General features: G+C 41.7%; 1 protein-coding gene across 4 annotated transcripts in view; it reads left to right on the top strand.

Annotated features, from left to right (window-relative positions):
- The first annotated feature begins 3,807 nt into the window (after window positions 1-3,807).
- LOC139571454 (polycomb group RING finger protein 5-B-like) overlaps window positions 3,808-15,590 on the top strand; it is a 28,784-nt gene continuing 17,001 nt past the window's right edge. Inside the window, exons 1-6 of one of the 4 annotated variants that reach the window (XM_071394342.1) lie at window positions 3,808-3,963; window positions 4,858-5,164; window positions 9,841-9,937; window positions 10,121-10,176; window positions 10,331-10,390; window positions 15,309-15,454. In XM_071394342.1, coding sequence (XP_071250443.1) covers window positions 5,038-5,164; window positions 9,841-9,937; window positions 10,121-10,176; window positions 10,331-10,390; window positions 15,309-15,454 — 486 coding nt within the window. In that variant the 5' untranslated portion in view covers window positions 3,808-3,963; window positions 4,858-5,037. Of the gene's footprint in view, window positions 4,029-4,857; window positions 5,165-9,840; window positions 9,938-10,120; window positions 10,177-10,330; window positions 10,391-15,308; window positions 15,455-15,590 lie in introns of all 4 variants that reach the window. The other 3 variants (XM_071394341.1, XM_071394344.1, XM_071394343.1) reach the window with 3 other exon arrangements.

The raw sequence follows: 15,590 nt of genomic DNA, 5'->3' as shown, positions 1-15,590 counted from the left end.
CAAAAAAATTCTGCAGCATTGAAGGTCCCCAAGAACTCCATCTTTCTTAAATGGAAGACGTTTTGAACCACCAAGACTCTTCCTAGAGCTGGCCGCTTGGCCAAACTGAGCAATCGGGGGAGAAGGGCCTTGGTCAGGGAGATGACCAAGAAGACAAAGGTCACTCTGACAGTGCTCCAGAGTTCCTCTGTGGAGATGGGAGAACCATGCAGAAGGACAACAATCTCTGCAGCACTCCACCAAGCAGGCCTTTATGGTAGAGTGGCCAGACAGAAGCCACTCCTCAGTATAAGACACATGACAGCCTGCTTGGAGTTTGCCAAAAGGCACTTAAAGGACTCTCAAACCATGAGAAACAAGATTCTCTGGTCTGATGAAACCAAGACTTTCAAGCAGCACTGTATATATAAACACAGTTTTAGTCAGAAGTTTACATACACTTAGGTTGGAGTCATTAAAACTCGTTTTTCAACCACTCCACACATTTCTTGTTAACAATCTATAGTTTTGGCAAGTCGGTTAGGACATCTACTTTGTGCATGATACAAGTAATTTTTCCAACAAATGTTAACAGACAGATTATTTCACTTATAATTCACTGTATCACAATTCCAGTGGGTCAGAAGTTTACATACACTAAGTTGACTGCCTTTTAAACAGCTCGGAAAATTCCATAAAAGGATGTCATGGCTTTAGAAGCTTCTGATAGGCTAATTGACATCGTTTGAGTCAATTGGAGGTGTACCTGTGGATGTATTTCAAGGCCTTCAAACTCAGTGCCTCTTTGCTTGACATCATGGGAAAATCTAACGAAATCAGCCAAGACCTCAGAAAAGAATTGAAGACCTCCACAAGTCTGGTTCATCCTTGGGAGCAATTTCCAAACAGCTGAAGGTACCACATTCATCTGTACAAACAATAGTATGCAAGTATAAACACCATGGGACCACGCAGCCATCATACCGCTCAGGAAGGAGACGCGTTCTGTCTCCTAGAGATGAACGTACTTTGGTGCAAAAAGTGCAAATCATTCCCAGAACAACAGCAAAAGACCTTGTGAAGATGCTGGAGGAAACAGGTACAAAACTATCTATATCCACAGTAAAACAAGTCCTATATCGACATAACCCGAAAGGCCGCTCAGCAAGGAAGAAGCCACTGCTCCAAAACCTCCATAAAAAAGCCAGACTACGATTTGCAACCTCACACGGGGACAAAGATCGTACTTTTTGGAGAAGTATCCTCTGGTCTGATGAAACAAAAATAGAACTGTTTGGCCATAAATACTATCGTTACGTTTGGAGGAAAAAGGGGGAGGCTTGCAAGCCGAATAACACCATCCCAACCATTAAGCATGGGGGTGGCAGCATCATGTTGCGGGGGTGCTTTGCTGCAGGAGGTACTGGTGCACTTCAAAAAGTCGATGGCAAGGAAAATTATGTGGATATATTGAAGCAACATCTCAAGACATCAGTCAGGCAGTTAAAGGTTGGTCGCAAATGGGTCTTCCAAATGGACAATGACCCCAAGCATACTTCCAAACCTTTGGCAAAATTTCTTAAGGACAACAAAGTCAAGGTATTGGAATGGCCATCACAAAGCCCTGACCTCAATCCTATAGAAAATTTGTGGGCAGAACTGAAAGTGTGTGTGAGAAAGGAGGCCTGCAAACCTGACTCAGTTACACCAGCTCTGTCAAGAGGATTGGGCCAAAATTCACCCAACTTATTGTGGGAAGCGTGTGGAAGGCTACCTGAAACTTTGACCCAAGTTAAACAAATTAAAAGCAATGCTACTAAATACTAATTGAGTGTATGTATGACCCACTGGGAATGTGATGAAAGAAATACAAGCTGAAATAAAAAATTCTCTCTACTATTATTCTGACAATTTACATTCTTAAAATAAAGTGGTGATCCTAACTGACCTCAAACAGGGAATTTTTACATGGATTAAATGTCAGGAATTGTGAAAGCCAAATACATTTATATTCAGTTTAAGGTGAATGTAAACTTCCCGACTTCAACTGTATATATATACTGAACAAAAATATAAACACAACATTTAAAGTGTTGGTCCCATGTTTCATTAGCTGAAATAAAAGGTCACAGAAACATTCCATACGCAAAAAAATATTTTTTTCTCTCAAATTTAGTTTACGTCCCTATTAGTGATAATTTCTCCTTTGCCAAGATAATCCATTCACCTGACAGGTGTTGTATATCAAGAAGCTGATTAAACAGCATGATCATTACACAGGTACACTTTGTGCTGGGGACAATAAAAGGCCACTGTAAAATGTGCAATTTTGTGTCACAACATAATACCACAGATGTCTCAAGTTTTGAAGGAGTGTGCAACTGGCATGCTGACTGCAGGAATGTCAACTAGAGCTGTTGCCAGATAATTTAATGTTAATTTCTCTACCATAACGCTGTTTTAGAAAATTTGGCAATACATCCAACCGGCCTCACAACCGCAGACCACGTTTAACCACGCCAGCCCAGGACCTCCAAATCCGGCTTCATCATCTGAGACCAGCCACAAACTGAGGAGTGTTTCTGTCTGTAATAAAGCACTTTTGTGGGGAAAAACTCTGATTGGCTTGTCCTGGGTGGGCGGGCATCTCTCCTAAGTGGGTGGGCCTATGCCCTCCCAGGCCCTCCCATTGCTGCCCCTCTGCCCAGTCATGTGAAATTCATAGATTTGGGGCTAATTAGTTTATTTCAATTGACTGATTTCCGTATATGAACTGTAACTCAGTAAAATCGTTGAAATTGTTGTATGTTGAGGAGGGGGGGCATATTCCCCCCACATTCTGAAATTGCATTTTTGTCCACCCCAGTTTTATCATTGGAATGTGATACAAAACTAGGCTTTGGTGTGCTTTAGGACCATGCGGACGCCTCCGAATGGTTGGGTAGGCTGTTTGGAGTGTTTATCTGCCCCCAAAATTTATAAAAACGTTAGGTAGGTATACAAATCTGAGTTTGCTGTACAATCTAATGTCACATTTTGGGTAGGTCTGCTCATTCTCATTTCCTGTTTTTAGTGGGGCTATTGCCAACATATGTCGCATATGTAATTTAAAATATTCTTGTTGTATTGAATATGACACCTGAATTCTTAATAGCGATAAACACATTTGTATAGATATTATAAGAATATGACTTTTCAGTGGTGCAAATTTCCCTTGGGACGGGGGAGACATGTCCCCCCCACATTCTGAATTTGCATTTTTGTCATTGGAATGTGATACAAAAAAAGGCGACAATGTGTTTTAGGACCATGCAGACTTTTTGGAGTGTTTATCCAACTGGATAAAAATAATGTATATAAAACCAAAGTTGTGCCCCTGCTTGTTTTAATCAATTTTTTTGCCAAAACGAGAAATATGAGTTATTTGGTTTGTAGTTGGCCAGTGTTTCCCAAACTCGGTCCTCGAACCCCAAGAGGCGCACATTTAGTTTTTTACCCTATCACTACTCAGCTGATTCAAAAGGTTAACTAAGCTTAAATTAATTGAATCAGCTTTGTAGTGCTAGGGCAAAAAACTAAATATGCACCCCTTGGGGTCCCGAGGAAACACTAGGTCTATGAATTGGCAAAATCACACATGCTGGTGATCTCCCGCCCACTTTTTCTATCTGCATAGCTGGAGGCAGGGGTAATGGTGCGTTCAAGACGACTTGGAACTCGGAACCATTAAAATCTACGACCTCCGATTTCCGTGCGTTCAAGCAAAGTGGGAACTCTGAAAAAAACGATTTCCGATTGGTCATCTTACTCGTAAATACAAGTCCTCCTAATGCTCCTACCTCCCCGAGCTGAAGAGTAATGACGTCACGAGGTCGTTTTTTTCGAGTTCCAAGTTGTCTTGAACGAAACTTAAATTCCGTATTCTTGCCACTAGTTTCATACTAGCCTACGTCGCTGATATCACCAGGAGAACGCAGTGTCATGGTCAGTCTATTATTCCCATTCTACCAGCTATAATAACCTAATGGAAAAGGTAGAGAGGTTACGAGGTAAGATTAAATGTAGCCTATATTGTTCAAAGGTTTCAGACAGAAATAGCCTACAAAAAAAATCGGCTTTCACACCATCCCTGTTATAGTCAAACTTTGGGGGTGGGATGATTGCGAATGTGTCGTCTGTCGTGTGTGACATAACTGCACTTAGTGCTTTTTCTTTTTTACGTTTATAGAACAGGTTTAATTTGACTTGACTTCATTGTGCTATCTCCTTGCGAGTCGCAACTTTGTTTCGAGTATGTGGTCGTCGCTACAGTCAGTAACTATATGTGTGGTGCTTTAATGTTGTTTTGGTGATGCACACGGTGATACAGGTCACGCAAAGCGTGAGGTCCTCTACGATGAGAGCCTAGTGCAGCCTACCGATTTTTCACAAGGCTTTTGTATTTCTTAACTGTGTATCAAGGATTTTTTAGTAAACCGAGGGAGGCATTTGTATGATTACGCTATTTGTACGACTACTATTTATAGTTAATTTACAAGTGTGTTTTGTCAACAGGACATTTCTAAACTGTGATATCTGCTTGTCAATGCGTGGTATATGATGGGGATAGATGAGGCATGTTTTAGTGGCAGCGTGACAGTTAAAAAAAACAACATTTAATTTAATTTTGTCAGGCATGAATTTTGTCAGGCATGTAGGCAAGTCAGAAACGTGGTAAATACTTGTATGTATTTTATTTTGCACATTGTATTTCAAATGTTCATTCATTCAATGAACATGCCAAGCCAATAGGTGAATGAACCTGTGTATCACCTGCATGTAACATATGGCATAATCATCTACTTTCCTCTCTTTTCCCTTGTATTCTGTGTCTGACAGGTCATCTGAGAGTGAAAATATCTTCAGAAGATTGTGTTTCCCAACTGATGAGGACTGGCTGAGGATGATGAAGATGACGCAGATACAGGGGACACCCCAGCAGTGTCAGGGGCTGCAGGGACCTCTGTGATTGTTGACCCTACCTCATCCCTGATCTCCCCAGCTCTGCAGTGGCTCACCATGGCCACTCGGAGGACACCCTTGGTCCAAACCAGCTTGGTCAAAGACTTTAACCACTTCATTACCTGCTACCTGTGCAGAGGTTACCTGATCAAACCCACCACGGTCACTGAGTGCCTGCACACATGTAAGACACACACACCCTGTACTTCTCCATCTGTCTTTCAATTCAAGGGCTTTATTAGCATTGGAAACATATGTTAACATTGCCAAAGCAAGTGAAGTAGATAATAAACAATACAAATTGACAGTAAACATTACACTCACAGAAGTTCCAAAAGAATAAAGACATGTCATATTGTGTGTGTGTGTAACAATGTGAAAATAAATATAGGTTGTATTTACAATGATCTTTGTTCTTCACTGGTTGCCCTCTTCTTGTGGCAACATGTCACAAATCTTGCTGCTGTGATGGAACACTGTTATTTCACCCAGTAGATATGGGAGTTTATCAAATTTGGGTTTGTTTTCAAATTCTTTGTGGCTCTGTGTAATCTGAGGGAAATATGTGTCTCTATTGTCATACATTTAACAGGAGGTTAGGAAGTGCAGCTCAGTGTCTACCTCCATTTTGTGCTCAGTGTGCACATAGCCTGCCTTCTCTTGAGAGCCAGGTCTGCCTACGGCGGCCTTTCTCAATAGCAAGGCTATGCTTACTGAGTCTGTACATAGTCAAAGCTTTCCTTAAGCTTGGGTCAGTCATTCTGCCACTGTGTACTCTCTGTTTAGGGCCAAGTAGCATTATAGTTTGCTCTGTTTTTTTTGTTAATTCTTTCCAATGTGTCAAGTAATAACAAAAAAATTTTCTCATGATTTGGTTGGGTCTAATTGTATTGCTGTCCTAGGGCTCTGTGTGGTCGGTTTGTGTTTGAACAGAGCCCCAGGACCAGCTTGTTTAGGGGTCTCTTCTCCAGGTTCATCTCACTGTAGGTAATGGCTTTGTTATGGAAGGTTTGGGAATCGCTTCCTTTTAGGTGGTTGTAGAATTTAACAGCTCTTTCTGGATTTGGATAATTATAGGGCATCGGCCTAGTTCTGCTCTGCATGCATTATTTGGTGTTTTATATTGTACACTGAGGATATTTTTGCAGACTTCTGCATGCAGAGTCTCAATATGGGGTTTGTCCCATTTTGTGAATTCTTGGTTGGTGAGCGGACCCCAGACCTCACAACCATAAAGGGCAATGGGTTCTATAACTGATTCAAGTATTTTTTTTAACAAATCCTAATTGGTATGTCGAATTTGATGTTCCTTTTGATGGGATAGAAGGCCCTTCTTGCCTTGTCTCAGCTCGTTCACAGCTTTGTGGAAGTTACCTTTGGCGTTGATATTTAGGCCAAGGTATGTGTTTTTTTTGTTTGCTCTACGGCAACGGTGTCTAGATGGAATTTGTATTTGTGGTCCTGGCAACTGGACCTTTTTTGGTACACCATTATTTTTGTCTTACTGAGATTTACTGCCAGGGCCCAGGTCTGGCAGAATCTGTGCGGAAGCTATAGGTGCTGCTGTAGGCCCTCCTTGATTGGGGACAGAAGCACCAGATCATCAGCAAACAGTAGACCTTTGACTTCAGGTTCTAGTAGGGTGAGGCCGGGTGCTGCAGACTGTTCTAGTGCCCTCTCCAATTCGTTGATATATATATACAGTGGGGAGAACAAGTATTTGATACACTGACAATTTTGCAGGTTTTCCTACTTACAAAGCATGTAGAGGTCTGTAATTTTTATCATAGGTACACTTCAACTGTGAGAGAAGGAATCTAAAACAAAAATCCAGAAAATCACATTGTATGATTTTTAAGTAATTAATTTGCATTTTATTGCATGACATAAGTATTTGATACATCAGAAAAGCAGAACTGAATATTTGGTACAGAAACCTTAGTTTGCAATTACAGAGATCATATGTTTCCTGTAGTTCTTGACCAGGTTTGCACACACTGCAGCAGGGATTTTGGCCCACTCCTCCATACAGACCTTCTCCAGATCCTTCAGGTTTCGGGGCTGTCGCTGGGCAATACGGACTTTCGGCTCCCTCCAAAGATTTTCTATTGGGTTCAGGTCTGGAGACTGGCTAGGCCACTCCAGGACCTTGAGATGCTTCTTACGGAGCCACTCCTTAGTTGCCCTGGCTGTGTGTTTCGGGTCGTTGTCATGCTGGAAGACCCAGCCACGACCCATCTTCAATGCTCTTACTGAGGGAAGGAGGTTGTTGGCCAAGATCTCGCGATACATGGCCCCATCCATCCTCCCCTCAATACGGTGCAGTCGTCCTGTCCCCTTTGCAGAAAAGCATCCCCAAAGAATGATGTTTCCACCTCCATGGTTCACGGTTGGGATGGTGTTCTTGGGGTTGTACTCATCCTTCTATTCCTCCAAACACGGCGAGTGGAGTTTAGAGCAAAAAGCTCTTTTTGTCTCATCAGACCACATGACCTTCTCCCATTCCTCCTCTGGATCATCCAGATGGTCATTGGCAAACTTCAGACGGGCCTGGACATGCGCTGGCTTGAGCAGGGGGACCTTGCGTGCGCTGCAGGATTTTAATCCATGACGGCGTAGTGTGTTACTAATGGTTTTCTTTGAGACTGTGGTCCCAGCTCTCTTCAGGTCATTGACCAGGTCCTGCCGTGTAGTTCTGGGCTGATCCCTCACATTCCTCATGATCATTGATGCCCCACGAGGTGAGATCTTGCATGGAGCCCCAGACCGAGGGTGATTGACCGTCATCTTGAACTTCTTCCATTTTCTAATAATTGTGCCAACAGTTGTTGCCTTCTCACCAAGCTGCTTGGCTATTGTCCTGTAGCCCATCCCAGCCTTGTACAGGTCTACAATTTATCCCTGATGTCCTTACACAGCTCTCTGGTCTTGGCCATTGTGGAGAGGTTGGAGTCTGTTTGATTGAGTGTGTGGACAGGTGTCTTTTATACAGGTAACGAGTTCAAACAGGTGCAGTTAATACAGGTAATGAGTGGAGAACAGGAGGGCTTCTTAAAGAAAAACTAACAGGTCTGTGAGAGCCGGAATTCTTACTGGTTGGTAGGTGATCAAATACTTATGTCATGCAATAAAATGCAAATTAATTACTTAAAAATCATACAATGTGATTTTCTGGATTTTTGTTTTAGATTCCGTCTCTCACAGTTGAAGTGTACCTATGATAAAAATGACAGACCTCTACATGCTTTGTAAGTAGGAAAACCTGCAAAATCGGCAGTGTATCAAATACTTGTTCTCCCCACTGTATATGTTGAAGAGGGTGGGGCTTAAGTTGCATCCCTGTCTCACCCCACGGTCCTGTGGAAAGAAATGTTTGATTTTTGCCAATTTTAACCGCACACTTGTTTGTGTACATGGATTTTATAATGTTGAATGTTTTTCCCCCAGTACCACTTTCCATCAATTTGGATAGCAGACCCTCATGTCAAATTGAGCCAAAGGCTTTTTTTGAAATCAACAAAGCATGAGAAGACTTTGCCTTGGTTTATTTGTTTGTCAATTAGGGTGTGCAGGGTGAAGACGTGGTCTGTCGTACGGTAATTTGGTAAAAAGCCAATTTGACATTTGCTCAGTACATTGTTTTCACTGAGGAAATGTACGAGTCTGCCGTTAATGATAATGCAGAAGATTTTCCCAAGGTTGCTGATGACGCATATCCCACAGTAGTTATTGGGGTTAAATTTGTGGATTGGGGTGATCAGTCCTTAGTTCCAAATATCAGGGAAGATGCCAGAGCTAAGGATGATGTTAAAGAGTTTTAGTATAGCCAATTGTATTTTGTTGTGTGTATATTTTATCATTTCATTGAGGATACCATCAACACCACAGGCTTTTTGGGTTGGACGGTTTGTATTTTGTCATGTAGTTCATTCAAATGTAATTGGATAATGCAGTGGGTTCTGGTAGTCTTTAATAGTTGATTCTCATATTTTGTATTTGATCATGTATATGTTTTTGCTATTTGTTCTCTGGTATAGGGCCAAAAAGATTGGAGAAGTGGTTTACCCATACATCTCCATTTTGCATAGATAATTCTTTGTGTTGATTCTTCAGTTACATTGAGATAATTTCTGACGTGCTGTTCCTTCTTTTTCCGTAGTGTATGTCTGTATTGTTTTAGTGATTCACCATAGTGAATGTGTAGACTCAGCTTTTATGGGTCTCTATGTTTTTGGTTGGATAGTTCTCTCTTTCTTTCTTAGGTTTTTGCATTCTTCATCAAACCATTTGTCATTGTTGTTCATTTTCTTCAGTTTTCTGTTTCAATTTTTTTGATTGGATAGGGAAGCTGAGAGGTCAAATATTCAGTTTATATTTTCTTCTGCCTTGTTTACACCTTCACTATTACAGTGGAATGTTTTGTCCAGGAAGTTGTCTAAAAGGGATTGAATTAGTTGTTGCCTAATTATTTTTCGGTAGGTTTCCTTCCGTCTATAGCATTTCTTAATATTATTTCTCTGCTCAGAGTTTTCTTTTCACTGTACTGTCTTAATTTGAACCCTGCTGTACAGCAGGAAATGCAAACTTGAAGTGTATTCAAGGTTTAAAAAAGCTTCAAAACTTAATTTCCACTAACGTGTATCAAAAATGTATCAACCCCTACTAAAATGTCCATTAATTATCATCCACCTAATAATTCATATGCTGCATTATTTTCCTGCTGTGAGGAAACTGGTCAAATTAAAATATTTAATCTGCAAGTCTAACTTCCTTCATTCTATGTCCTCTCAGTCCATCCACTCTCCTCCAAAAGACTCTAAGCATCTTATATTATGTAATAGGATTTTTCTTGTTTTCCAGTTTGTAAGAGCTGCATCATCCAGCACTTTGAAGACAGTAATGACTGTCCCAAATGTGGCATTCAAGTCCACGAAACGAACCCTCTAGAGATGCTAAGGTACGACACATACAAACATAGTCCTCCACTAGCTCTGACCATCTGACAACAACAAGCTAACAGCAAACATTTAGCCTTCACTTTGCTTTGAATACTGCAAGTGCACTGTCAACACAAACCACTGCTTCCTCTTTATCTTTACCCTTCCTCTCACATCTTCACTGATCCTCTCCTTCTTCTGAGGTTGGACAATACTCTTGAGGAAATCATTTTCAAGCTTGTGCCTGGATTACGAGAAAGTGAGTTCTCGTCAACTAGGAAAAACCAAGATATATTTCTTAATGATATCCCAGTCAAAGTGGATCATTTCAGTCACTCTTCGGGGGAGTCATTAGATGGGACTGAAATGACCTTGTGTATCCTCTTTTCTTTATGACTGTGTGTGTTGACCAGAAGAGGGACAGCAGGAGATTGATTTCTGGAGGAAGAATAAGTCAAAAGAAATTTCACAAGGTATGGGATTAGTCTCAATTAACAAGGTCACTTTTACAAATTGTGCTGGGTCTTACTGTAAAATGTAATAAGTACGTTATTTCACATTAGTAGAGTAAATCATATATACTCTGAACAAAAATATAAATGCAACATCAAATTTGATTTGCCACATGCTGAATACAACAACCTTACTGTGAAATGTTAAACAATTTATTACAAAATAAACTAAAGAATAAAAAGTACCATAGGAAAATAACGAGGCTATATACAGGGGGTACCGGTACTGAGTCAATGTGCAGGGGGTACAGGTTAGTCGAGGTAATTTGTACATGTAGGTAGGGGTAAAAATAGTAAACATGCAACAATTTCAGATTTCACTGAGTTCATATAAGGAAATGTGTCAATTGAAATAAATGAATTAGGCCATAATCTATGGATTTCACATGACTGAGAATACAGATATACATCTGTTGGACACATACCTTAAAAAAAAAAAAGTGGGGGCGTGGATCAAAAAACCTGTCAGTATCTGGTGTGACCACCATTTGCCTCATGCAGCACGACACATCTCTTTCCCATAGAGTTGATCAGGCTGTTGATTGTGTCCTGTGGAATGTTGTCCCACTCTTCAATGACTGTGAAGTTGCTGGATTTTGGCAGGAATTGGAACATGATGTCCTACACATTGATCCAGAGCTTCCCAAACATGCTCAATAGGTGACATGTCTGGTGGTGAGTATGCAGGCCTTGGAAGAACTGGGACATTTTCATCTTCCAGGAATTGTGTACAGATCCTTGCGACATGGGGCTGTGGATTATCATGCTGAAACATGAGGTGATGGCGGCAGATGAATGGCATGACAATGGGCCTCAGGATCTCGTCACGGTATCTCTGCATTCAAATTGCCATTGATAAAATACAATTGTGTTCGTTGTCCGTAGCTTATACCTGCCTGCCTACCATAACCCCACTGCCACCATGGGGCACTGTTCACAATGTTGACATCAGCAAACCGGTCGCCCACATGACGCAATACGCGTGGTCTGCTGTTGTGAGGCCGGTTGGACGTACTGACAAATTCTGTAAAATGACAGAGGCGGCTTATGGTAGGGAAATAAACCTTAAATTCTCTGGCAACAGTCCCATTTGAACATTCCTGCAGTCAGCATGCCAATTGCACACTCCCTCAACTCTGTTTCAGTGTTGTAACGGTTGTCGTCGGTGGAAGGAGAGGACCAAAGCGCAGCGTGGTTAGTGTTCATCTTATTTAATAATAATCCAAAACTGAACACTTCAAATTACAAAACAACAAAGTGAAAACCGAAACAGTTCTGTCTGGTGCAGACACACAAAGACTGAAAACAACCACCCACAAAACCCAACAGAAAACAGGCTACCTAAATATGGTTCCCAATCAGGGACAACGATTGACAGCTGCCTCTGATTGAGAACCATATCAGGCCAAACACAGAAATAGAAAAACTAACATAGACAACCCACCCAACTCACGCCCTGACCATACTAAAACAAAAGACAAAACAAAGGAACTAAGGTCAGAACGTGACAAGTGTGTTGTGTTACACAACTGCACATTTTAGTGGCCTTTTATTGTCCCCAGCACAAGGTGCACCTGTGTAATGATCATGCTGTTTAATCAGCTTCTTGATATGTCACACCTGTCAGGTGGATGGATTTTCTTGGCAAAGGAGAAATGCTCACTAACAAATGTAAGCATTTGTACACAACATTTGAGAGAAGCTTTTTTTGTGTATGGAACATGTCTGGGATCTGTTATTACAGCTCATAAATGTTGCATTTATATTTTTATTAAGTGTAAATATAATTTAGAATAATTTTGTCCAGTCAATTTTGATTTAGAAGTGACTAATCCCAATTTCAGAAGATTCTTTTTTTTATTTTTTATAAATAGTAAACCATGCAAGGGTGCCAAAGTAATTGACCTTATCTCTTATCAATTATCTCCTTGGCTTGCCAGAGGAGGTGAATACTTTTGCATTTTTCATATTTTGTTGCCTTACAACCTGGAATAACAATAGATTTTTTTGGGGGGGGGGGGGGGTGTCATATGATTTACACAACATGCCTACCACTTTGAAGATGCAAAATCTTTTTTGTTGTTTAACAAACAAGAAATAAGACAAACTGAATTTGAGCGTGCATACTATTCACCCCCCCAAAGGCAATACTTTGTTTGCAGGAATTACAGCTACAAGTCTCTTGGGGTATGTCTCTATATGCTTGGCACATCTAGCCACTGGGATTTTAGCCCATTCTTTAAGGCAAAACTGCTCCAGCTCCTTCAAGTTGGATGGGTTCCGGTAGGTGTACAGCAATCTTTAAGTCATACCACAGATTCTCAATTGGATTGAGGTCTGGGCTTTGGCTAGGCCATTCCAAGACATTTAAATGTTTTATTTATTTTGTTGAAGTTATTTTTTTCATTTCACTTCACCACTTTGGACTATTTTGTGTATGTCCATCACATGAAATCCAAATAAAAATCAATTTAAATAACAGGTTGTAATGCAACAAAATAGGAAAAATGCCAAAGCAGGATGAATACTTTGGCAATGCACTGTATGTGTAACCGATGTGAAATGGCTAGCTAGGTAGCGGTGGTGCGCGCTAGCAGCCTTTCAGTTGGTGACGTCACTTGCTCTGAGACTTGAAGTAGTGGTTCCCCTTGCTCTGCAAGGGCCGCGGCTTTTGTGGAGCGATGGGTAACAACGCTTCGTGGGTGGCAGTTGTTGATGTGTGCAGATGGTTCCTGGTTCGCGCCCGGGTATGTGCGAGGGGACGGACGTAAAGTTAAACTGTTACATTGATGCTGTTGACCCGGATCACTGGTTGCTGCGGAAAAGGAGGAGGTCGAAAGGGGGGTGAATGTAACCGATGTGAAATGGCTAGCTAGGTAGCGGTGGTGCGCGCTAGCAGCCTTTCAGTCGGTGACGTCATTTGCTCTGAGACTTGAAGTAGTGGTTCCCCTTGCTCTGCAAGGGCCGCAGCTTTTGTGGAGCGATGGGTAACGATGCTTCGTGGGTGAATGTTGTTGATGTGTGCAGAGGGTCCCTGGTTCGCGCCCGTGCCGGGGCGAGGGGACGGTCTAAAGTTAAACTGTTACATATGTGTAGAGTTAATGTGGGTTTGAGTTCTTCAATAATACAAGGCTGTAATGTGGTGTATATTTTTTTTCAGTGTGTGTGTGTATACTGTATATACAGTGCCTTAGGAAAGTATTCAGACTCCTTGACTTTTTCCAAATTTTGTTAGGTTACAGCCTTATTCTAAAATTGATAAAAAAAAAAAAAAAATTCAACAAAGTACCCTTTAGTCCAGGCCTGGGCAATTCCAGTCCTCAGGGGCCTGATTGGTGTCCCACTTTCCCCATCCCTAGCGAACACACCTGATTTAAACTAATTGCATTCCAAACTGAAGATCATGATTAGTTGATTATTGGAGTCAGGTGTGTTAGCTGGGACTGTGGCAAACGTGTGACACCGAGGACTGGAGTTGCCCTGTCCTGCTTTAGTCAGTACTTTGTTGAAGCACCTTTGGCAGTGATTACATCCTCAAGTCTTCTTGGGAATGACGCTACAAGCTTGACACATCTGTATTTGGGGACTTCCTCCCATTCTTCTCTGCAGATCCTCTCAAGCTCTGTCAGGTTGGATGGGTAGCGTTGCTGCACAGCGATTTTCAGGTCTCTCCAGTGATGTTCGATCGGGTTCAAGTCCGGCTCTGGCTGGGCCACTCGAGGACATTCAGAGACTTGTTCCCGAAGCCGCTCTTGCGTTTTCTTGGCTGTGTGCATAGGGTTGTTGTCCTGTTGGAAGGTGAACAGTCTGAGATCCTGAGCGCTCTGGAGCAGGTTTTCATCAAGGATCTCTCTGTACTTTACTCTGTTCATGTTTGCCTTGATCCTGACTGGTCTCCCAGTCCATGCCGCTGAAAAACATCCCCACAACATGATGCTGCCACCACCATGCTTCACCGTAGGGATTGTGCCAGGTTTCTTCCAGACATGATGCTTGGCATTCAGGCCAAAGAGTTCAATCTTGGTTTCATCAGACCAGAGAATTCTGTTTCTCATGGCCTGAGAGTTCTTTAGGTGCCTTTTGGAGAACTCTAAGCAGGTTGTCATGTGTCTTTGTACTAGAGAGTGGCTTCCGTCTGGCCACTCTACCATAAAGGCCAGATTTGGTTGAGTGCTGCAGAGATGGTGGTCCTTCTGGAAGGTTCTCCCATCTCCACAGAGGAACTCTGGAGCTCTGTCAGAGTGACCATCAGGTTCTTAGTCACCAAGGCCATTCTCCCTCGATTGCTCATTTTGGCTGAGCGGCCAGCTCAATACTAGACATTTTTTGGTACCCTTCCCCAGATCTGTGCCCTGACACAATCATCTCTCGGAGCTCTATGGACAATTCCTTTGACCTCATGGCTTGGTTTTTGCTCTGAAATGCACTGTCAACTGTGGGACCTTATCTAGACAGGTGTGTGCCTTTCGAAGTCATGTCCAATCAATTTAATTTACCACAGGTGGACTCCAATCAAGTTGTTGAAACAACTCAATAATGATCAATGGAAACAGGATGCACCTGAGCTCAATTTCGAGTCTCATAGTAAAGGGTCTGAATAGTTATGTAAATAAGGTATTTCTGTTTTTTTATATTTTTTTATATATACGTTTCTAAAATCCTGTATTTTCTTTTTCATTATTTGTTTATTGTGTGTAGATTTCTGAGGATTATTTATTTAATCATCTTTATATTACGGTTGTTATGGAACAATGTGGAAAAGGTGAAGGGTCTGAATACTTTCCAAATGCACTGTGTATATATATTGTACATATTACTTCTCTCTGCCCAGATTGTTAGTATGATCTCCTAAAATCACCTGTGCTCTGCTATCCCACAGGAGAGGGCCTTGTGTCTAAGAAGCTTGGGCTCAGTGATGAGGATGGGGATGAAGATGACCAGGATTACCACAGGAGCGACCCCCAGATAGCCATCTGCCTCGACTGTCTCCACAACAATGGCTATGCTGCAGACAACACAGTGAAGGTATGTGTGTGTGAATCATTTTCCTCTTCCCATGGGAGTGTTTCTTTCAATATGCTCAGGTGGCCAGTTCTGGTATTCTGTACTCTTGTGTTCTATCTGAATGTAACATGGCTATACTCCTGTTATTTACCCCAGT

Source organism: Salvelinus alpinus, chromosome 3 (assembly GCF_045679555.1).
Source record: "Salvelinus alpinus chromosome 3, SLU_Salpinus.1, whole genome shotgun sequence".
Classification (NCBI taxonomy): domain Eukaryota; kingdom Metazoa; phylum Chordata; class Actinopteri; order Salmoniformes; family Salmonidae; genus Salvelinus; species Salvelinus alpinus.
This window is presented reverse-complemented; position numbering and strand designations above follow the sequence as displayed.